This window comes from Odocoileus virginianus, chromosome 2 (genome assembly GCF_023699985.2).
Source record: "Odocoileus virginianus isolate 20LAN1187 ecotype Illinois chromosome 2, Ovbor_1.2, whole genome shotgun sequence".
Classification (NCBI taxonomy): domain Eukaryota; kingdom Metazoa; phylum Chordata; class Mammalia; order Artiodactyla; family Cervidae; genus Odocoileus; species Odocoileus virginianus.
Genome location: NC_069675.1, coordinates 12,967,151 through 12,991,699, shown reverse-complemented (window position 1 = coordinate 12,991,699; position 24,549 = coordinate 12,967,151). Strand labels below are relative to the sequence as shown.

General features: G+C 36.4%; 1 protein-coding gene across 5 annotated transcripts in view; it reads left to right on the top strand.

The window, feature by feature from the left end:
- ZNF638 (zinc finger protein 638) overlaps nucleotides 1-24,549 on the top strand; it is an 84,686-nt gene that overhangs the window by 8,327 nt on the left and 51,810 nt on the right. For 2 of the 5 annotated variants that reach the window (XM_070476401.1, XM_070476400.1), the window contains exons 1-7: nucleotides 3,843-5,358; nucleotides 9,718-9,779; nucleotides 16,578-16,616; nucleotides 17,352-17,644; nucleotides 18,739-19,016; nucleotides 22,394-22,540; nucleotides 23,667-23,789. In XM_070476401.1, coding sequence (XP_070332502.1) covers nucleotides 4,045-5,358; nucleotides 9,718-9,779; nucleotides 16,578-16,616; nucleotides 17,352-17,644; nucleotides 18,739-19,016; nucleotides 22,394-22,540; nucleotides 23,667-23,789 — 2,256 coding nt within the window. In that variant the 5' untranslated portion in view covers nucleotides 3,843-4,044. Of the gene's footprint in view, nucleotides 1-3,842; nucleotides 5,359-9,717; nucleotides 9,780-16,577; nucleotides 16,617-17,351; nucleotides 17,645-18,738; nucleotides 19,017-22,393; nucleotides 22,541-23,666; nucleotides 23,790-24,549 lie in introns of those variants that run through there. The other 3 variants (XM_070476406.1, XM_070476404.1, XM_070476403.1) reach the window with 2 other exon arrangements.

Below are 24,549 nucleotides of genomic sequence, written 5' to 3'. Positions count from 1 at the left end.
CTCTGTAAATTTGTTGGGTGAATGAACCTCTTTGTGGCCAGAACTGGAGTTAAATGAAAAAGGCTTTATAATTGTTGTCTTTATTTGTTCAGTTGTTTTCCAGGTGTTAATGCTGAATTTACCCTTGTCTTACTGGTTCTTGTTTCTTACCACATTGTTTTTAGGTTATATCAGTTGCATTCTCAAAAGACTTGAAGGTTTATTTTTCTTTGGTGTGGGATAACCTAATTGCTAATAATAGGCTTTATATCAAGAGCCCTTGGCTTGTTTTGCTTAATTTTACTCAATCTCACAAATAGTTTTTTCCCCACCAAAATAAATATTGAAATAGAGAGGAATGAGATATGTTTGTTAATCTGAATGAATGAACTGTCAGTTGAGTCAAGTGGGAAGGAATGATGTAGGGGAAAATGAACTAAAATGAGATTTTAGACTTAAATCTGCTTGTTATTTATATGTTGCCTGATAATCATAACAGATTAGCTGATTTTGGCTTTGTTAGACTTTGGTGTGATAATGTTAGATTTGATAGAGAAGTGTGAAGTTAGGTTGGTTTTATACTCTCCAACCCTCCTTTTTTGTTTTCTGTTAAAATTTTCATACTTAATATTTAGCACTTTTTTGGGGGGGGGTAATGTTCAAACGTGTGAAAAAGTAGAGAGGAAAGGTAATGAATTCTTTTGGACCCGTCACTCACCTTCCTCAACAAATATTTTTGCTAGTTGTGCTTCATCAAATTTCCCTCACCCACTAAACACCACACTTCACCCCTGCCAAAGTGCATCCTTTGTTTTCTAGATTATTTTAATGAAGATCCCAAATTCTTCGTTGCACTTGTTAGGTACAGTAACATTTGATTCTTTAAATGCTGGTGCATCAGTGAACCTCTGTGTATAACTATAGATTTTCAGTATATAATAATCAAGGAAAAAGGGTTTAGTTGGGGGTTGGGGAGCTTACCTTTTTCTAATCTTTTTGCATTTTTGAGTTTTTTCAAAAAGACATTTCCATTATTATGAATTAATTGCTTCAAAACATTTTTTATAAAGCACAGTTAATTTTGGTGATTGCTTTTATTTTTGAACTTCCAGAACACCTGTTATATCGTAGTTCTTCCAGGATGGGTCTTGTTTTCTGAAGATTTAACTCTGTTCTTCTTCTGAATCTGTTAGGATAGAGGTTGTATGTGAAAGGAGTTAGAAATTATTTTTATGATTTCTGCTTTTGCTCATCTCTTAACCCCCTGCCCCAAATTTAACTCCCCTCTGCTTTGCAAAGATTAAAAAATACTGGTGCTTAGGAGTGTAATTTATGTGCCTGAAAGGCCCCTGCTTAATGGAGTGAGGGGAGGGAGAGTGAAACTAACGTTTATTGGGCAGCTCCTTTATTTAGACATTATACATATTTATATTTCATATAACTTAGTCCTTAACAGTAATCCAGAGAGGAAGATACTTTCCCATTTTACTCATGAGAAAACTTATGGTCTGGAGGTTAAGTAGCTTGTCCAAGACCTTAATAGTAAGTGGTGAACCTTGCAGAATTCAAACCCTTCTCATCTGACATACATTATTATCTTAGAGATGAATTTGAATATTGCATGAATACTGCATTTATTACACTTACAGCTGAAAGTGTGCCATTGTTCAGTTGCTAAATTGTGTCCAACTCTTTGTGACCCTATGGACTGCAGCGTGCCAGTCTCCCCTGTCCTTCACTGTCTCCTGGAGTTTGCTCACACTCATGTCCATTGAGGTGATGATGCTATCCAGCCATCTTGTTGTCTGTCATCCCCTTCTCTTCTCACTGGAGTGGGTAACCATTCCCTTCTCTGGGGGATCTTCCTGACTCAGGGATTGAACCCAGGTCTCCTGCATTGCAGATGGATTCTTTACCATCTAAGCCACCAGAGAAGCCCAAAGTGTGCCATAGGAAATCCGCAGAGAGGTGCTTGTGGGGTGTGACTTTGAAACAATCTTGAAGAGTGAGTTTGGTTCAGAGCTAGGGGTGTTCTAGGTAGTACAGTATGAATAAAGTATGGAAGCAATAATGTTGAAAGTGGTCAGGAGATTGCAAATAGACCCATTTGGCTGTAGCATACATTTTAAAATTTAATTTTACGTATTTTTGGCTGTGCTGGGTCTTTGTTGCTGTGCTGGCTTTTCTCTAGTTGTGGCAAGTGGGGGCTCTTCATTGTGGTGTGTGGGCTTCTCATTGCGGTGCCCTCTCATGGAGCATGGACTCTAGGTGTGCGGGCTTCAGTAGGTGTGGCAGATGGGCTCAGGAGTTGCGGTGCACAGGCTTAGTTGCTCCACAGCACAGAATCAGTCCAGTCTCCTGCATTGGCAGATGGAGTCTTTACCACCAGTCAAGTTCCTGTAGCAGAAATTTTTCTTTAAGTATTATTGGCTAGTAAAATGTGAAAGGTAGATTGAGATTAGATTATATACTAAATGCCAGGTTGACAAGTTTGGACACTATCTTGCAGGTAGCAATAAAGTGGTGAAGGTTTTTATGTAGAGGAGTGATAATGAAAGAAATGCTTTAAGGATATTAGTAATGACAAAAGGAATTGGGATGAAGGGCAGCAGTGGTGAGAGTGATGAGAGTGATGAGAGCTTGCAGTAGGGTTGTGATGATGGTGAAAGGAAAAAGAAAATTCTATATTAGAGATTTTGACAGGAATACATAGAATTTTATAGTTAAAAAAGTTAGTTTAAAATGAAGAATAAGATGCTTTTGAGCCTCTGTAACTGAAGGAATTGGTGTAGATAACAGTATTGAAAATGGATAGTTTGGGAGAAAATTCCAAAGTCAGTAAAAACAGTAGCTAAAATTAGGCATAAGGGAGAGGGGTTCTGGACAAGTATTTGTTTCCTCCTGTCTTCATAGATAATTCTATTAAATAGTCCTGGAGTTACTGAATATTCACATGTCTTAACTGAAGCTACATTTTGTCTTGGGCCAGAATACTATAGCTTTGTTAGAAACATGCAGTTGATAAATTTAATTAGTTTTAAATTTTTAAATCATCCCAGCAGTCTCTTTCATCTTATTACAATATTTAGAAACCTTAACCTAGGCTCTTCTACGTTTTCTAAAATTTGATAAACGCATATTGAGTAAGACCTTGTTATCTGAAATCTCTCTTCTCCCAATTTCCTCAAAACTCTAGAAGATACCCATCCTGTGAAGCTCAACTCAGGTATTCTTGACTTCTTCCAGAAATAAATCCATTCCTGATGCTCTTCAGCATTGTTGTAATAATGACACACTCTTTATTTTGTTTTTCTTGTTAGATTGCTTGCACTTTGCCTATAGGAATCATGTTTTACTTGGCTTGAATACTTCATAATGACTGTCATATTAGACAAAAATTTTTAATAAAGTGAATGAATAATTCTGAACTCATTCCTTTCCACTAAAATCAAAAGGGCCGGGGGTGGGGTTGGGGGGAGATCTTTGGTGATAAACAACAACTGAGAACTTACGACCACAGCAACTGAATGTATATTTTCACCCCATCCCCCAATGGCATGCAGGATTTGGACACTTCTAAGAAGTTTTAAAAGGAGTTGTAATTGCCGCTCTGCACCTAGGACAGCACCCAGCGCAGCATAGTGTACAGGAACTCTGTCTTGTGGTTTGGGGTTTATATTCTGGATTCAGGAAAGAAGAGCAAGTTTTTGGGAAAGTTTAAAATCCTCATAAACACTCTAAAAATGTATGAAATGCAGAATGGTTTCATGGCTTTGTTTCAAAATGTTTTACACTGGCTGTAGAACCCACTTCATGAAGTAGTTTGAGTTAAAATGATCTAATATTTGTGTTTTAACTTTCAGCTTTGTGTTATTCTTGGAAAATTTCGCACCACTTGTGAATTCCTTGAACCTGGGCATTGCAAACCCACTTCTGTTGGGCCCATCTCCTTTGCACTTTGCTCAGATTAAGACTCAGTTGGCGCTGCAGCAGCTGAATGCCATTGCCTCACATAGTTCAACACCACCTTATACTTTATTAAATCAGGCTTTCTTGAAAATAGCCATGTCGAGACCCAGGTTTAATCCTCGAGGAAACTTTCCACTTCAGAGGCCACGAGCACCTAACCCTTCTGAGATGAGGCCTCCAGGACCATTTATGAGGCCTGGATCTATGGGTCTTCCAAGATTTTACCCAGCAGGGAGAGCCCGTGGAATTCCACACAGATTTGCCTGCCATGAATCTTATCAGAATATGGAACCACAGAGAATGAATGTTCAGGTAACTCAACACCAAACTGATCCAAGATTGACCAAAGAAAAATTGGATTTTCATGAAGCACAACAAAAGAAGGAGAAGCCTCATGGTAGCCGATGGGATGATGAGCCTCATATATCTGCATCAGTGGGAGTGAAGCAGAGTTCTGTAACGCAGGTTACAGAGCAGAGTCCTAAAGTACAGAGCCGCTATACAAAAGAGAGTGCCTCAAGTATCTTAGCAAGTTTTGGATTATCTAATGAAGACTTAGAAGAACTCAGTCGCTATCCTGATGAACAGCTAACTCCTGAAAATATGCCATTAATCTTGAGGGATATAAGAATGCGAAAAATGGGGCGCCGATTACCTAATTTACCTTCTCGGAGCAGAAATAAAGAAACACTTGGTAATGAGGCAGTTTCGAGTAATGTGATTGATTATGGGCACGCAAGCAAATATGGCTACACAGAAGATCCACTTGAAGTACGTATTTATGATCCTGAAATTCCAACTGATGAGGTCGAGGATGAATTTCGGTCACAGCCAAGCATTTCTGCATCTGTTCCTGCTCCAAATGTGATGTGTAATTCTATGTTTCCTGTTGAAGATGTGTTTCGACAGATGGACTTCCCCAGTGAGTCCTCCAATAATCAGTCCTTTTTCCCAGTTGAGAGTGGAAGCAAGATGTCAGGTTTACACATTTCAAGAGGACAGTCAGTCCTTGAACCTGTAAAATCTGTCAGCCAATCCATTAGCCAGACAGTTAATCAGACAATGAGTCAGTCTCTGATTCCTCCTTCTATGAACCAGCAACCTTTTTCATCGGAATTAATTTCAACTGTAAGCCAACAAGAGCGGATCCCACGTGAACCTGTCATTAATTCATCTAATGTACATGGATCAGGAGGAAGTAAAAAGAATTACCAGTCAGAGGCTGACATCCCCATTCAGTCTCCCTTTGGGATTGTGAAAGCTTCGTGGCTACCAAAGTTTTCGCATGCTGATGCCCAGAAGATGAAGAGACTTCCAACTCCTTCTATGATGAATGATTATTATGCAGCATCTCCAAGAATATTTCCACATTTGTGTTCTCTGTGTAACGTAGAATGTAGTCATTTGAAGGTGAGTGTTTTTAAAGATCACTGTATCATGATAACTCAGTGCCCAAGTTTCATCTAAATTCTCATATGTATGCTGGTGTTAACTAGTCATTAAGGAAATGGCAGAAATTTTGATTGCACTGTCAACACTTAGTTGTAATCTAAGTATTGAATTGAGTGTTAGGCTTTCTGTATTCCTGTGACTGGGCACACCACATGGATTTTTCCATTTATTTTGAACTTTTGAGAGGTTATCCCAGACAATGCCACATAAAATTTATATGACACAAACTGTACTTATAAGACAATGTCACATGAGTTAACCTTTATCTGAATAAGAGAATCTGTTAGTATAAAAATAAAAACTTGGAATAAAATATTTGTACTGCACACTTTTAAAGAGACAGTATATTATAGCCTTGCATGTATCTGCCTGTCTTGAGCTAAAGATAGTTAATGTTGATTTAAATATTTTCTGACTCTATTATTCTTATCTGGATTTTTAGTGCTTCATGAGAAGGAGCTTCCTAAGATAACTAAATCCATACCATAGCAAAATTGAGTTAGGATGAATTATTGGGACCAGCTGTGGGCACAGAGCATAGAGTGTAAAATGATCTTTAGAGAGAAGAGTCTTTAAAAAACAAAGAAGCTTTAGGTGTCTTCATGGTTAGGAGAGTTAGAATGAAATGTTTTACTGAGGTCCCGAAGACTAACATAGAATATATTGTTTGATAGTAATCACTGATGGATTTGAGTAGAATTTTCTGAATATGTTTTATTTACTATATATGTTTGGAAACTGCTGTTTCTTCGATTTACTAATGTGATTTGAAGATGTGACCTGGAAGGAATGTATTGCAGTATTTGCTATGGGAACAAGCTATGACTCAAGGCTGTAGCATTGATTGTATACTTTAATAGGCTTAAGAGTCTATAGGTGTTTGTTCCCTTGTTTTTTCTTTTTCTCTTTCCAGTATTGTCCTTTTATTGTCTTTCTGTTACCCACTCACCAGGTTTCAGCCAACAAGAATCTGATACCTGGAACTGATGCTTCTGTCAGAAACGTTATTGAAAGCAAAGGAAGTCAGCATTCTACCTCATTTTAGCCAGATTTTCTGAGTGCTAATAATAATTGCCTTGCTCTATCAAAGGGAATAGCAAAGTCTTAAAAAATCTCAGCACTTAGTTAAAATCTAGTAGCCCTGGCCCAAGTACTGAATTGAATGTTAGCCCCTCTGTGTTCCATTTTTTTTGAACTTTAGTTAGTCATGATGAATCTAAGAAAAAATAATATCTTACCCATTTTAATTTTTATTCTGTTGAATAGAAAATACACACATTCAGTAAGTAACTATTTACTGGTTACTGGTTTTGTACATGATGCTACATTAGGTGCTGGAATGAAAATAAACTATATAAAGTTTACATGTTGTTCTTAAGCAGTTTATATAGTGTCGCTGAGGAGGAAAATTAACACACCTAAGGAATTTTTTAAAAATTAGAAGGCAGCAAATAGTTTGGTGATTGTAATTGACTTATTTGGATAGGCTATAGGGGGAGAGAGATTTAATATTTCTATCTTGATTGCAGACTTATATCAGTTTAGGTCAGCATTATCAACTTACCAATACTTATTGTGTATTTCACAGTGTGTAATTAAAAATTATACTTTCTGGCATCAGAAGACTTCTATACTCCAGTTAGATAAGACTTGTTGAGTGACTAGGTGCACTAAGTCTGTCTGGACTAAAGTGATCTGGGAGGGAAGACCTCATGGCGTAGGTTGAAGGTGGTTCTTGAATGATGAGTAGACTTAGATGTACCCAGGGGAAGAGGGATGACATTTCAGATAGGAGTAACAATGATAAGTTTGAGGGGCCTAGAAAAACTAGCCCAGGGAGTTTAGATGTGAAATGAGAGTCATTAAGAAGCTAATTAAGATTCTTGATACGTGAAATGACACATTAAAAAATATATTTCAGGAAGATAAATCTGACTGATGTGTGCAAGATGAACAGGAGTGAAGAGAGATAGGGTAGGACACCTAATTTGAGGCTTCCCTAGTTATTCAAGTGTGTGTTGGTGACAGTATGGATTAATATGATAAAAATATAATAAAAATCTGACCCAGGGATCAAACCTGAGTCTCCTGCACTGCACGAAGATTCTTTACCGTCTGAGCCCCCAGGGAAGCCTGTAATATGATAAAGGGACATTAAACATTAAAAGAAATCATTTAATGATTATTAGAGTTCATAGAAATTGATTGCCTTTTTAAATGAACAGGTACCTTTTAACAGTCGGAACAGCACAATGAACCTAACTAATGAATTCTCTACTAGATGACAAATGATAGGGATTTGTGAACATGGACTTAGGTAGTATAACTTAACTCTCTTGTTTCTCTGATGTATTTTGCTGCCCTGTAAGTGTGCATGTATTTGACATTATAAATGTGTAACCAATAAATATAAATTACCAACTGCACTTTTTTCTTGCTAAGTAACAGCTAACAATGTTAACTACCCGAGTCAAAACTACAGTCTGAAAGAGACAAGAAAATGAGAAATTTTTTTTTTTTGTAAATTGAGTTTCAGACATCAGAGAAGTCATGCTTAGTTTAGAAGTTACATCTTTTTGACTGTCACAGTTGGTTTAGAAAAGCCATGTCTTTCTGACTGAAATAATTCAGTTCAAAAAAATACTGACATAAATGGTTTTTTAAAGTAGTTGGTAGATAAGAGAGTGATATGGGTAGGTGTTTTCACAGTTGGATTCTGGGTCCACTCAAGTCTACAGTTCTTGCAGCATCTCCTGCCTAGTAGGTAATTATCACTCTTTCTCGGGAGAGAAGCCCTGCTTTTGGACCCTTGTCTTATTGGAGAGTAGAAATTGGGGTGGTGTAGATTTATTTATTGAACCTAAAAGTGAGGAATGTCAGTAAAGTGGATGTGTGTGTGTGTGTGTAGAACTGGACAGAGTATGCCTTAAATAACTTTTAGCTGTCAGCATTAGCTGATAGTTGCTATGTCAAATACATATCTAGTACTAATTATATCTTCATGTTTTTTCAAGAAAAGCTGAAAGTCTGGATTTATATGTTGGCAACTTACTCAAATAAAACACTTTGTGGTCTGATTAAATCATGCTCAATTTGGTACCTGTCAGTGTGTCTAATGTAAACAATATTTAGTTACTATCAAAGACATGGGTTTAGCAGTACTAAAGACTCTTAACTGCCAGTCTCTTCTAGCTTTCTATTTCCCTGAGCAGGGTATGCAGACTTTATTTTTTGTAATCCACAGTCAGTTCCATGGCTTAAGGAAATACTTCAGGGTTTGTCATAACCTGCTGCTGAATATTGCAAGTAGCATGCACTTGTTTTCAGATAGTTCTTGACAAGGCAGAGTCCAAAATTAGTGTCAGCTGTGGTTTTTAATTGGATAGTTCTAGTCCGTCTTTGGCAATGACAAACTAAAATGTTTTTGAAATGGAAATGAGTAACATTTTCCTCAAGAAAGTTTTAAAATATGGAAGGAACTGTTCAGTAACTTTTCTGCCTGTCCGAATATTGGAGACACAATAAAACATTACTCACACTGTGCTTTTAACTAATTGTTTCACTTGGGGGACTCTCTTTGAAAATTGTATTGCCTTAAAAAAAAAATCAGATGTATCTTCCAGGAGCTTTTTATGCGTGCAAAATATAATTTTAGGGCAGCTTTGTGAGTTAAGTTAAATGAGAAAGCATTTTGTTCATTGTAAAGCTCTATGTGTAAGGCATAGTATGTCTTTGGAATGATACTGCTTTCCACTATATCCTGATAATAAACGTTTTGATCAGCATTTTTTCATATTTTTACTAATCTTATCCTTTGTCAGTACTAGTGAGTACCTTGTTTGGAATGGTATTGGCCTAAGAGGTAGGATTTTTTGTTGTTAATCTTGTTAGCTTGAAGTTTAAAGTTGTAAGGCATCGAGACTATTTTGGAGATGCCATTTCAAATAGCATTCTATTTATAGAGTTCTTGATACTCTCTATAGTGTGTTTTTTTTTTTAATATTTGAGATGAGTTATTTCTCATCCATGCTTTTATTTTCTCCAAGTTTAAATGTATGTTTGGCATCAAAATGAGTATCCATGGGTAGGATTTTTAAAATGTTTTCTATAGCTAAAATGTTTTAAAGTGGCATCAATGAATTGATAGTAAGTGCTTTTGATTGGAATCTTTTTATTTGTCAAATTTTTATTGAGTAGCCTAACTAGGTTTGTTTAATTTTTGAAAAAACAAAGGATGCTGTGTTATGTTAAAAAGCCTAATGTCATTAGTCAAATGAGGAATGTTCTAATTTGTGCACTTTTCTCCTTTTACAATAGGATTGGATTCAGCATCAAAATACATCTACTCATATTGAGAGTTGCCGACAGTTACGTCAACAGTAAGAACAATTTTTTTCATTCTTATAGGTAGCAAATTTACAGAATAGTTAAATGTTTCAGGTATGATTGTTTGATACCTTTAGTGTGGTACTTTGGAGAAAAATATTTTTAGAAAGCTATTGCTTATTTGAAATACTAATATTATACAAATATATTTAAACTTTTTCTAAAAGGAATGAATTAAATAATCTTTTTTTTCTGACTCCTTCCCAGTACGTAAATTTAATAACAGTTGGTTCATTCCTGCTGCCTTGCCTTCCTTGGAATGGTTTATCTGTTTCAGAACACATAGCCTTCCCTTCTCCTATACTTCCCTCTCTTTCTTCCCACCCTTTCCTCAAAGGATAACTAACTAAAAACCACTCAAACCAAACAACACTAGTATTTAATTTCAGGTCTAAATCTCTCTTGGTTTAGAACCTATTTTAAAAAGAAACCCTTAAGTAGGAGATGAACAAGCTAGATATGGTGCTTCCTAACCATTGGTTCTTCAGTTCTTTCACCTTTTCCTTCTTTAAGACAGGGCACCTATGAAGGTAAATAATGTGTTTTTTCTCTTATATTGTTTGGAATTACATAAAATTGTGTTCCCCTAGGATTGTTAAACATGCTGATTCAGTTCTGTGTCAAATTCCTGGTCATTATCCTCATGATAGTAGCATGTTCTTGAGCAAATGAATTTGTGACAGCTGTTTTGGTTTTTTGCATTGTTCTTTATGAAAATGTCCCCCAAATTTTTTTGAGATTATTCATGACTCTCCTAATCATACATGATAAACCTTACTCAGACTAATTTTTTAAAGTAAGGAAATTTATTAGCTCATTTAACTAGGAAGCTTGAGTGTTTCTAGTTTCAGGAAGATCTGGATTAGGTGCTCAAACAAAAATCAAAGTGTCAGTAATACTTTCATTTCTTGTCTGTTCCTTTTCCTCTTTGTCCTCATGAGGACACTTCTCCACAAAGCAAAGTGACCCCCTTAGTTCCAGACTTAAGTGCTCTGAATATCTACCATTCCTGGAGTTAAAAAATAAAGCACTTCTTTTCTCATAAATTCTGCGGAAATGTTTGGTTTGAGCCTTTTGGACTACTGTGGGTTAGTTGTCCCTCTCTAAACCAGCTACAGCGGTTGCGGGAACAGGGCCCCATAGCTCAGTTGGCGCCTTGTGCCTGCGCCTGATGCACAGTGCGATGCAAGCCCTTCCTGCGTCACGCAGGCTGCGAGCAGTGGGAGAGCCACCTGCCTCTGCGGATCTGCGGCGCAGACGGCGGTTGGCATATGCAGATCGTTTGTTACTTGGACTGGACCTTACTGCCCCTGTAGATGGAAATCTCTCCTAAAGTCACAAAATTTCCCACAGAAACTCAGTGGGAGGTCTCATTTTTATGAAACTAGGGGATTTAGATGGGAGGGAATTAGTTGCTGTAGGTGGGCATTAAATGCAAGTTACAGGAGTCTAGCTACATGCACTGCCATTAATTTTCTACGCCAAATGGCATTTATGCCTACTGAAAGCTTTTTGTGTAGATAGATCTTTTTTTCATGTACATAGCAACCTGATTTTAAAGCATGTAGTTTCCATGCCTGCTACTTTGTTGCACTGTTTTACATTTTTACCTTTTTCAGGTACTCTTGAATAATTTCTTCATGGCTTTCTCTCTACTGCTCAAAAATTAACTAATGCGTTAGATTTGATTAGCTACTTTGGATCTTTCCAAGACAAAACATGCTATTTCATTCTTTTTTTATAAGCAGCATTGTGCTTCTGTACTTAAATCTGTTTAGTCATTCCTTTACTGATGTATGTGTGAATGCTCAGTTGTGTCTGACTCTTTGTTACCTCAGGAACTGTAGCTTGCCAGGCTTCTCTGGCCATGGGGTTCTCCAGGCAAGAATATTGGACTGGGTTGCCATTTCCTCCTTCAGGAGATCTTTGCAACCCAGGGATCCAACCTGTGTCTCCTGCAACTCCTGCATTGGCAGGCGGACTTTTTTTTTATTAACTACTGAGCCACCTAGGAAGCCCCTACTGATGTATATTTAGGTTCCAATTTCTTTTCTTAAGGTTTATTATCTCTTCTTTCTCTTCACCTTACTGCATTTTTCTGAATTACGACACGGAAGTAAAATGGATTAACTTGAGAAAAGATAGTGTGTTAGCTTTAGTATGAAAAATAATAAGTAACATAATAAAGAGCTGTATGCTTGTGTGTTGGGCATTCTTCTAAGTGCTTTACACAGTGTCTGTAATCTTCAAAGCAACTCTGTGAGATATTTCAACCCTGTGAAATAATAATATTTCATAATATTAACTGAAATATTATGTGAGAGATACATGTAATGATTGTGATTTTACCAGTGAGAGGCAGCTTGTCAGCTATCACACAGCAAATAATTGGCACAATTAATATCTGTCTAACTCATGGCTCTTTGTTAAAACTTTCCCCCCCCTCGGCACTTTATTCTGAAAAGTTTCTAAGGTGCAACAAATTTGAAGGGATGATAAACTTAGTCTTCCTCTTTATTAACCAATTGTTAACATTTGATGTGTCTATTTTATTATACTTTATATGCACATTTTTAATATTAGTTACAGTTTTAAAAAAACTAGTTGAAAATACATTGCAGACATTGTAACACTCCTTAATTCAACATCTACCTCTTAAAAAGGAAAATTTTTAAAAAAACTTTTATATTGAGGTGTAGCTGATGAATGAACAATGTTGTAATAGTTTCAGGTGAACTGGGAAGGAACTCAGCCATATGTATACATGCCATTCTGCTTCAAGCACCCCATCCATAAGAATAAGGAAATTTTTCTACAGTGGTTATCTGTTATAACTACAGTATAACACAATGATTAACAATGATTTCATAATGCCTTCTAATACACAGACCAAATTCAAATTTTCCCGTTTTTTCCAAAATGCCCCTTATAACTTATCCTTGCCTATCTCACTCCCCACACTGTTTTTGAGGATATTTTCACAATGGTTGACTTTTGAAATGTCTTGTCTTGTAGACTGTTCTACATTCTGCACCTTTCTGGTCTTTTTCCTCTTCATTAAATTCAGGTTGAACATTTTTGTCACAAAAACTTTATAGATAATATATATACTTATGTATCACATTGGGATATAGATGATGTCGTTTACTTAGGTTCTTGTTCTTAGCCATTATATTGTATTGTCATGTATTATGCTTCTGAAACATTTTAAACTGGTTAGGCAACACACAGGCAGCAGATATAAGAACATGTATTCTAGTGGTTAACTTAGATCTAGAACATCATTTCACATCTGAAATATTATTACCCCCTCTTGAATTGGAAAGCTCTGGAAATTTAATAACTTCTTTGTGTTGACAACGAGCTGTATTTCCAGGATTGCACGTAAGAGAAAGCTAAGGTTTACGTGTATTAAGCAACTGACTTTCAGATTGTTGTACTCAGTCATGTCTGACTCTTTGTGGCCCCATGAACTGTAGCCTACCAGGCTCCTCTGTCCATGGGATTATCCTGTCAAGAGTACTGGAGTGGGTTACTATTTCCTTCTCTAGCAAAATGCAGTACTTGGGTATAATCTCAAAAACAACAGAATGATCTTGGTTTGTTTCCAAAGCAAATCATTCAACATCAGGGTAATCCAAGTCTTGCCCCAAACTCTGATGCCGAAGAAGCTGAAGTTGACCTGTTCTTTGAAGACGTACAATATCTTCTAGAATTAATACCAGAAAAAAGGATGTCCTTTTCATCATAGGGGATTGGAATGCAAAAGTAGGAAGTCAGGAGATACCAAAATAACAGGCAAGATTGGCCTTGGAGTATAAAATGAAGTAGGGCAAAGGCTAACAGTTTTGTCAAGTAGAATGCACTGGTCATAGCAACCCAAGAGATGACTCTACACGTGGACATCTCCATATGGTCAATACCAAAATCAGATTGATTATGTTCTTTGCACCCAAAGATGGAGAGGCTCTATACAGTCAGCAAAAACAAGACCTGGAGATGACTGTAGCTCAGGTCATAAGCTCTTTACTGCAAAATTCAGACTTAAATTGAAGAAAGTAGGGAAAACCACTAGGCTATCCTGGTATGACCTAAATCAGATATCATATGATTATACAGTAGAATTGACCAATAGATTCAAGGGATTAGTTCTGGTAGAGTGCCTGAAGAACTATGGACAGAAGTTTGTAACATCATTCAAGTGGCAGTGACCAAAACCATCTGAAAGAAAAAGAAATGCACAGAGGCATAGTGGTTGTCTGAGGAAGCTTTACAAATAGCGGAGGAAAGAAGAGAAGTGAAAGGCAAGGGGAAAGGGGAAAGACACACCCTACTGAATGCAGAGTTCCAGAGAATAGCAAGGAAAGATATGCACAACGCAAAGAAATAGGGGAAATCAATAGAAGGGGAAAAACTAGAGATCTCTTCAAGAAAATTGGAGATATCAAGGGAACATTTCATGTTCATGGAAGGATGGGCACGATAAAGGATAGAAATGGTAAAGACCTAACAGAAGCAGAAGAGATGAAGAAGAGATGGCAAGAATACACAGAAAAACTATACAAAAAAGATCTTGATGACCTGAATAACCATGATGGTGTGGTCACTCACCTATACCCAGACATCCTGCAGTGTGAAGTTAAGTGGACCTTAGGTAGCATTACTACCAGTAAAGCTAGTGGAGGTGATGGAATTCCAGCTGAGCTATATAAAATCCTAAAAGAAGATGATGTTAAAGTCATAATCCCTTATACATACATACATGCATATATAAAACATACATATATATACACACACAGTGGAGGTAACAAATAGGTTAAAGAGATTAGATCTGGTAGACAGAGTGCCTGAAGATCAATGGATGGAGGTTTGTAACACTGTACAGGAGATAGCAACCGAAACCATCACTGAGAAAAATTGTAGTAGTAGATGAAAGAAATTGTTCATGTTTGACAGTTGTTGATGCTGAGTGATAGACATACTGGGTTGGAGTTAAGTTTTTTGCCTTCTCAATTTGTCACGTTGTGATAGTTACAAGATGCTCCAGCCTTCGTGTCTGCTCCCAAAGCAGGAAGGATGGTGCAGAAATTTTCTCAGAAGTCTGCCAGTGGTTTTGCACCTATATGTCATTGGTTTGAACCTATCACTGGCTGTCTTCTAAAGAGACTGGGAAAGCAAATTTAGCTTTTTTTAGCCTTTGTTATGGAGGCAGACTTGGGAAAAGGCAGTTGAGAACTGCGTTTTTGTTGGTTTTTGACTGTGCTAGGTCTTTGTTGTGGCGCCCAGTCCTCTCTGGTTATGATACATAGACTCTCTATCTGGCACACGGTGAGAATTGCTTCTGAGTTAAACTGCGAACAATATCTGAGACAAATGTCAACAAATAAAAACTGTTTTACCTTTAGTTAGTTTTTGACCTCACTTTATTTTCTTGTCAGGTAGCTTGCTGACTGCATTTCCTTACGTAGCTCTCCTCTTGGCTACTGAAATTGTATTTTTGTTCATCAGCGATTTTTATTCCCATTAACATGTGGAGTCCAGATTCTCTGGAATAGTTGGAGATGAAGATGTCTTTTTCTTGGACTTCTGTGGTGTTAACTTTTCCTCCTACTTTTTCTTTCTGTGATTACCCCTTAATTTCTTTCATTGGTGTATCTTTGCTTTACTCATAAGTGTTAGTGTGCGTAAGATTCTGTCCTCAACTCACTTTTTTCCCTGTAACTCCATTCTCTCTTTATTTCGTTAACTCTAGGTGCTGTAGTTGATGCCTGATTTCTAAATATCTCAACACTCATTGTTTTCTCTAATCCAGAAGTTTATTTCCAGTTGTTTTGCAAACATTCCTATGTTCCCTTCATTTCAAAAATGTTTATTGTTCTCCATTGCCTTTTACTTAGGTTCAACTTCCTTAACATGACTTCAGGGACCTTCATAGTTTGTCTCTGAGCTGTCTTGCCAGGTTTTCTGCCTCATAAATCCTTTTTGTCATGTCCATGTTGTGGTCACACTGGTTCCTGGAATAGAACATATGTTTGCCTCTAATCCTCCTTTTACGTATTGCCGCAGTGTGAAACCTAACCTGATCCATGCCTCTTGATAACCCTTTTTAAAGGGCTACCTGAAAAGCAACCTTTTCTTTGAATTGTCCCCTGAGATCCTCTCTGAGGAACACTTGGTACAGTATAAGGGGCAGCATTCATGTCTCATTCTGTAGAATGGTGTCCTCCATAGAGTTCTGCAGACTGAGTGAACTGTCTTTAACTCCTACCTAAGCTGGTGTTTTATAGCTCTTCTATACCTCTTAACAGTTTTATGTGTACTTCTTGTTTTACCTAAATAAATGTCAAGGCATTTAAAGTATGGGGAATGTGTTTCTTTTTCCTAAGTTGCCTAAAACTTATTATTTATTGAACTAGACACTCAAAATATTTTACTTTGAAGAAAATATTCATATTTTAACATATTAATAAATCACTTTTTAAAAATCTTTAAAATTTTTTTTAAATTAAAAAAATTTTTTTAATTAAAAATTCTTTTTTTCAATTTTTTAAGTTTTTTTTTCTTTTTCTTTCCTTTTTTTTTTTTTGCTGCACCGCACAGCTTATGGGATCTTAGTTCCCTAGCTAGAGATTGAACCTGTGCCCTTAGCAGTGAAAGCACTGAGTCCTAACCACTGGACTGCTAGGGACTTCCCTTAACTTTTGTTTTGAACAGTATTCTCTATATATTGCAGGGAAAGATTGAGCCTTATAATCTTAACTGTTCATTAATACTGTTTATTCTCAAAATAGGTATCCTGATTGGAATCCTGAGATCCTCCCATCAAGAAGGTAGTTATTTTTTTTAATAGTGGTATTATTGAAATTTGATTTTCCTTTAAAAGTAAACACGTACTTTTTTTTTTTAAGCACTGTTTTGAATAGAATCTCGTTTTTACCATTTTTATTTTTAAAGAGTAGGGAAATGCAATCATCTCTAGGAATCTTTAGTTACCCCAGTTTACCTGTAATAGCTCCCATCTGTGAACTTTTCTTTTTTAGTCTTTTCTGAAAATACTTTATACTTTTATTCTTATTTTATGTTTGTGGGACCTTAGATTATAAATGGCTTGAAGGCTGAGAATGGGGATTCCCTATTCAGTGTGTATAAATACAAGTAGGGGAGTCAAATATTTGTGGAAGGCATAATCTTTGTGGGAAAATTGTTGAGAAACATTTGTTATTTCCTAAATTCTTTAATATAACTTAATAGTTTCAAAACATAATTGGATATAGTAGTGATATAGGGAAAATGCAAGAAATTGGTGGTAATTATTTGTGAGTAAACAAAACAGGAATGTAAGCAGTTAAAGAGGTGATCATCTGCTTTGATTGATCCTTGTTCATTTACAAAACCAAACTGCATCATAACAAGCAGGTTTTTTGTTTTACATAAATACATGGTATTAGAGTTTGGCATTGTTAATATCAGTAGCTTGATTTTAAGAAGGTAAATCTGTCATTGATATAAATTTAAATTTATATAAAATTAATGAATCTTGTGGTTTTTTTTCTTGAACTTTGTAGAAATGAAGGCAACAGAAAAGAAAATGAAACTCCAAGAAGACGATCTCATTCTCCCAGTCCGAGGCATTCTAGGAGATCAAGCTCAAGTCACAGATTTCGTCGATCTCGAAGCCCCGTACGTTGTATGTATAGACCAAGAAGCCGAAGTCCAAGAATTTGCCATCGTTTTATTCCTAGATACAGATCCAGATCCCGTTCGCCGTATCGAATGAGAAATCCTTTTAGAGGTAGTCCAAAATGCTTTCGATCAGCTAGCCCTGAAAGGACCTCAAGGAGATCAGAGAAGTCATCAGGTACGTTTACGTTGGTGAATGATAAGTGCTCACTGTGACTGAACCGTTTCAGGGTTTGTTCATTTGATTTGTTTTTTTAATTTCTGTATTTGCATTAAGCTTGAAATGGTGACTTATTTACTCAAGATATTTTAAATGTTGACATTTTGAGATATTTGGCTTAGCTCTTTCTGAAACTTCTAAGCTTTCTAAGAAATTAAATGTAATTTATTAAATTTTAGAATTTCTGTATGAAATTTGATTCACATTACCAGCTGTTTCATTCTTCTTCCTTTTATTATGTATCATAAGAAATGTGGGAAAGTGTATCTACATACCCAACATCAAAATTAAAAAACCAGGAATATACAGATATCTTAGTTTGCCTTAGTAATTGATTATAGACTTGTCTTCCATGAATTAATTTAAAACATTTTAAAATTGTTCAAATTTTCAGCATGTGTCTTAATGTTGGTTTAGTGACCTTTAAGAAATATTTTTTACATAATTTTTTTCTGAAATCTTTTCAGAGGTCTGTGATATTTTTCCTTTTTCAACTACATATGTCTGAAATTGGATTTTTCTTAAAATATGGTAGCCAATATAGTGTATCCAGCACATTGAATGCAGAATTCTCTAATTAGAGAATTCAGATGTCTTCTTTTAAGCCCAACATTTAAGTGTTCAGGAAAATAATACTCATCTAAATAATTTTTATTTTGAAATTAAAGTTTTTTTGTAAAAACATTATTTATGTTAACACAGCAGTTTATTATTAAATAATATTGTAAAAATTCTATATTAGTTTCTTTTGTGGTAAATATTGATACATTGAATACAAATGCTCTTTGGAGTCCTCAGTTTTTAATAATGTAAGGGATACTGAAATCAAAAGCGTGAGGATATCTGGTATAAGAGAAGCTCACTGAATAAAGGGTCTTCATGCGAATACTTTTTGAGTGAAGAATTAAAGACTAATAATTTTTTTGTATGTATTTGCCACCTGCTTGGCCTAACAGTGGCTCAGTGTGTTAAATATTTGGGCACTTGAAGGGTTATATTATTTTTTTATAAAGTTCTTTTCAATTGACGTAGTATTTGTGTACTTTTAATAGATAGAAAAAAAGCATTAGAAGATGTAATACAACGATCTGGGCATGAGTCAGAATTCAGTAAACAGAAGCATCTTGAAGCAGTTGATAAAGGACCCTCACCAGCACAGAAACTCAAAACCGGCAGTGGGGCAAAGATGTCAGCTAAATCTACAAGCTCTGCAAAGAGTGATTCAAACATAGGAGGACACTGTACTCGCCACAAATCAAAGAGTCTGGAAGGTGACACCTCATCAGAAAGTAAACAGATGGCTGATAAAACTGTTTCTTTGCAACGTAAGGTCAGTAGTTCTTTGTTACTGGAAGTAATTACGTACACTTTTTAATATGACAAAAGGGAAGCAAAGTTCAGAATTTTTAATTTTCATATTTCTGATGAAATTGTGATGTATTTTGATGTGAAATATTTTCTTTATTGATTTCTGTTTGAATACAGAAAAAGTCCAATAATGAAAATTTTAATCAAAATACCAAAAGTGAGAACATTTTGATGGTTTGGTGTTTTTGGCTGACCACACTGATCCGTGTTACAGGTTTTGCTCTCTGGGGAAATGGACATAATCAGTAGTATTAATAAGTTTTTGTAATCTTTGTTGGTAATCTATGAGTGACTATCTGCTGAGAATCATTTTTAATTTGTTTTATGTTTTTTTATAGTATAGTTCAGAAGCTACTTTGTTGCCCAGTGTAGAATACTAGTCTGTTTTCTGGGTACTAATAGGTGTATTTTGTAATATTAACAAATCTTCAAGTGTTTAGGTATACATTTCTCATAACATTGTCTTAACTTTAAACAATTACAGTTCCCTGCCTCCACAGAGCTTATATTTAACAGGATGAACTTACAATATTCAATCTGATATTACAGAATTTTAAAGAAATATTGAGTACAGGGAATTAATTTTGAAAAGGCTAAATTGTTCTGTAACATTCATTTTGTTTCTAGATGGCAGCAGTGGAACTTTAAAAGGTTTTTTTTGAGTCAATTTTTAACATAGGTGGTAAACAATAAAGTGTATTCAAATTGTATATATGAATCTATCAGCAAGAACAAGACTGGGAACTGACTGTGGCTCTAATCATGAACTCCTTATTGCCAAATTCAGACTTAAATTGAACAAAGTAGGGAAAACCCCTAGACCATTCAGGTATGACCTAAATCAAATCCCTTATGATTATAGAGTGGAAGTGAGAAATAGATTTAAGGGGCTAGATCTGATAGAGTGCCTGATGAGCTATGGACGGGGGTTCATGACATTGTACAGGAGACAGGGGTTAAGACCATCCCCATGGAAAAGAAATGCAAAAAAGCAAAATGGCTGTCTGAGGAGGCCTTACAAATAGCTGAGAAAAGAAGAGAAGCGAAAAGCATAGGAGGAAAGGAAAGATATTCCCATCTGAATGCAGAGTTCCAAAGAATAGCAAGGATAGATAAGAAAGCCTTCCTCAGGGATCAATGCAAAGAAGTAGAGAAAAACAACAGAACGAGAAAGATAGAGATCTCTTCAAGAAAATTAGAGATACCAAGGGAACATTTCATGCAAAGATGGGCTCGATAAAGGACAGAAATGGTATGGACCTAAGAGAAGCAGAAGATATTAAGAAGAGGTGGGAATACACAGAAGAACTGTACATAAAAGATCTTCATGACCTAGATAATCACGATGGTGTGATCACTCACCTAGAGCCAGACATCTTGGAATGTGAAGTCTAATGGGCCTTAGAAAGCATCACTACGAACAAAGCCTAGTGGAGGTAATGGAATTCCAGTTGAGCTATTTCAAATCCTGAAAGATGATGCTGTGAAAGTGCTGCACTCAATATGCCAGCAAATTTGAAAAACTCAGCAGTGGCCACAGGACTGGAAAAGGTCAGTTTTCATTCCAATCCCAAAGAAAGGCAATCCCAAAGAATGCTCAAACTACCGCACAATTGCACTCATCTCACACGCTAGTAAAGTAATGCTCAAAATTCTCCAAGCCAGGCTTCAGCAATACGTGAACCGTGAACTTCCAGATGTTCAAGCTGGTTTTAGAAAAGGCAGAGGAACCAGAGATCAAATTGCCAACATCAGCTGGATCATTGAAAAAGCAAGAGAGTTCCAGAAAAACATCTATTTCTGCTTCATTGACTATGCCAAAGCCTTTGACTGTGTGGATCACAATAAACTGGAAGATTCTGAAAGAGATGGGAATACCAGACCACCTGACCTCTCTCTTGAGAAACCTGTGTGCCGGTCAGGTTAGTACTGGACATGGACCAATAGACAGGTTCCAAATAGGAAAAGGAGTACGTCAAGGCTGTATATTGTCACCCTGCTTATTTAACTTCTATGCAGAGTACATCATGAGAAACGCTGGACTGGAGGAAGCACAGGCTGGAATCAAGATTGCCGGGAGATATATCGGTAACCTCAGATATGCAGATGACACCACCCTTATGGCAGAAAGTGAAGAAGAACTAACATACCTCTTGATGAAAGTGAAGGGGAGGAGACTGCAAAAGTTGGCTTAAAGCTTAACATTCAGAAAACTAAGATCATGGCATCCGGTCCCATCACTTCATGGCAAATAGATGGGGAAACACTGTCAGACTTTATATTTTGGGGCTCCAAAATCACTGCAGCTGGTGATTGCAGCCATGAAATTAAAAGACGCTTACTCCTTGGAAGGAAAGTTATGACCAACTTAGATGGCATATTAAAAAGCAGAGACATTACTTTGGCAACAAAGGTCCATCTAGTCAAGGCTATGGTTTTTCCAGTAGTCATGTATGGATGTGTGAGTTGGATGGTAAAGAAAGCTGAGTGCCGAAGAATTGATGCTTTTGAACTGTGGTGTTGGAGGACACTCTTGAGAGTCCCTTGAACTGCAAGAAGATCTAACCAGTCCATCCTAAAGGAGATCAGTCCTGGGTGTTCATTGGAAGGACTGATGTTGAAGCTGAAACTCCAATACTTCAGCCACCTCATGCGATGAGTTGACTCTTTAGAAAAGACCCTGATGCTGGGAAGGATTGGGGGCAGGAGGAGAAGGGGACTACAGAGGATGAGATGGCTGGATGGCATCACTGACTCGATGGACATGGGTTTGGGTAGACTCCGGGAGTTGGTGATGGACAGGGAGGCCTGGCGTGCTGCGATTCATGGGGTCACAAAGAGTCAGACACGACCGAGCGACTGAACTGAACTGATTAAAATATTATGCCTATCTAGATATTTTTAAAATTATTATTACAGATTAAATAAAGCTGTGACTTCAGCTTTACCAATGATGTGCCATCCAATTTCATATAGAAAAGTGCTCTTTACCAGTTCTGGACTACTTCATAGGTCTTGTTTGTTACGACATGCTTCAGCACAGAAAAGAGCATCTGTGACTGGTTGCCTATACACCGCCTGCTATTGGGTTTGAATGATGAAGTATAAAACATTCTTCCTTCTTTTCCTAGCATTTCAAAAAGTTTTTAGATGTTCTAAAATATTTTTATATGCAGAAAGTATAAGAATTATTTATATTTATTAGCAGAAAATATAATATTTTAATAAAAAAAGAATGCTTAAAGTACTAAGATTAATGGTAGAAAAATTATGTTGGGAATTATTATAGCTATGCTTTGTCACTTAATTTGATTTAATTTTCATTCAATTAAAAAATAGCTTCGGAAGGACCAGTCTTCACATTATGGTCCTGTTCTTCTGATATCTGATTTACCAGAAGATGGCTGTACTGAAGAAGAAATTAGAAAAATATTTCAACCGTTTGGAAAAATTAATGATATCCTGATTGTTCCATACAGAAAGGAAGTGAGTTATTTAATCTATTCTAAAAAGTCATAATTTTATTTTATAAAGACTTGTCAGATCTTTCAGCTTTTACTCCATATACAGCTGTTACTTGATTTATGTAAATGTTTGGAATTGAATGAACAGGGTTCCTAAATACTGCTTTATATCCCTTAAAACCACACACTGTTTTTTTTAGACAAGCACACCTTTTCTTTGAAGGGCCAGATGATATTTTAGGTGTTGCATGTCATAGGATTTCAACTACTCACTCTGCCGTACAATTCTGTTTTAGTCCTTAACAGTCATAGATGATATATAAATGAATACTCATGGCTGTGTTCAAAAACTTATTTAACAAAAAAACAGATGGCAGGCCATAGTTTGCCATTCATTGCTTTAGCACTTCAGTGGGGTGATATAAAAAAAATGATTTTGTTTGAACAGTACTTTTTTACATTTGAATTGTATTTCTGTAACTTATATAGTAAAGTTTTATAAACTCTACAAACCTTGGAGTAAACAGAACATGAAGTTAGGAGGTAAAACAAGGGAACATAGTTGGTATAATTTTGTTTGTTGCAAGAAACTTTAAAAAGGTCAAGTTTAACAGCAGGTAGACTAGATCCTGCCTGCTTTCCTATTGTTCAGTGAGCCCTGCCTTCCTGTTTCTTACTCTTTTATGATCTTGCCATGGACTGCTTCCTTCTTACCTTTGTAGTGGTATAGAAATTCCATTAGGTTAAATGTCCATTTTGTGTGTGAAAACATCCTAAAGATCAGATTACACTTTAGCAAGGTGAAAAGAGGTAAAATCAACCAGGACTTGAGGAAATTTCAGTTTTTTTTTTTTTCCACTTATTTTTATTAGTTGGAGGCTAATTACTTTACATCATTACAGTAGTTTTTGTCATACATTGAAATGAATTAGCCATGGATTTACATGTATTCCCCATCCCGGTCTCCCCTCCCACCTCCCTTTCCACCCGATCCCTCTGGGTCTTCCCAGTGCACCAGGCCCGAGCACTTGTCTCATGCACCCAACCTGGGCTGTATTTCAGTTTTATATTCCACAAGGAAGTATTAAGTCACACAGAGAATTTTAAGGTAGATTTTTGACTTAAAAGTAGAATATGTTTCATTTTAGGCTTACTTGGAAATGGAATTTAAAGAAGCAATTACTGCAGTCATGGAGTACATTGAGACAACACCTCTTCTGATAAAAGGGAAAAGTGTGAAAGTATGTGTTCCAGGAAAGAAAAAGTCACAGGTAAACTGAATTTAGTTCTTATGCAGTTCATTGTTGTTTAGTTTAATTTTTTTTAAAGTATGGTATGTACAGAAAAATGCATAATACTTAAAATGTTAACTCCATAGACTGTGTATAAATTCAGGTACACTGAACTGAACTTCGTGTATGCATGTGTGTGTTAGTTGCTTAGTCGTGTCTGACTCTTTGTGACCCATGGACTACAGCTCTTTGGGCTCCTCTGTCCATGGAACTCTCCAGGCAAGAATACTGGAGTGGGTAACCATGCCCTCTTCCAGGGGATTTTGCCCACCCAGTGATTGAACCCACATCTCATGTCTCCTGCATTGGCAGCCAGGTTCTTTACCACTAGCAGCACCTGGGAAGTCCCATATGGGTTTCATAGATGTTTGCTAATTCTGTTACGTTGATATTTTCCCCTACTGGATTGCTTGCCAAAATGGCAAATTGCTTGGCGCACTGTAAACAATTAAATGGTAAGCAATAGAGTAGGGGAAAATATGTAACAGAATTAGCAAACATCTATGAAATCTCTGCCTAGGTCCAAAGCACAACCTTGACTACACCCTGCAAGCCCCTTTCATATTTCAGTCGCTTATTTGGAGATCAAACCATGTTAATACTTACAGATTTTCCTCATTCTTTCAAAGTTCTATGTGGCTTTACTTTGTATGAATATACCATGATTATTTTATCAGTTCCCTCATGGATTGCTTTTTAGGTTAGTTCTAGTTTTTCATTACTATAAACAGGACTTCAG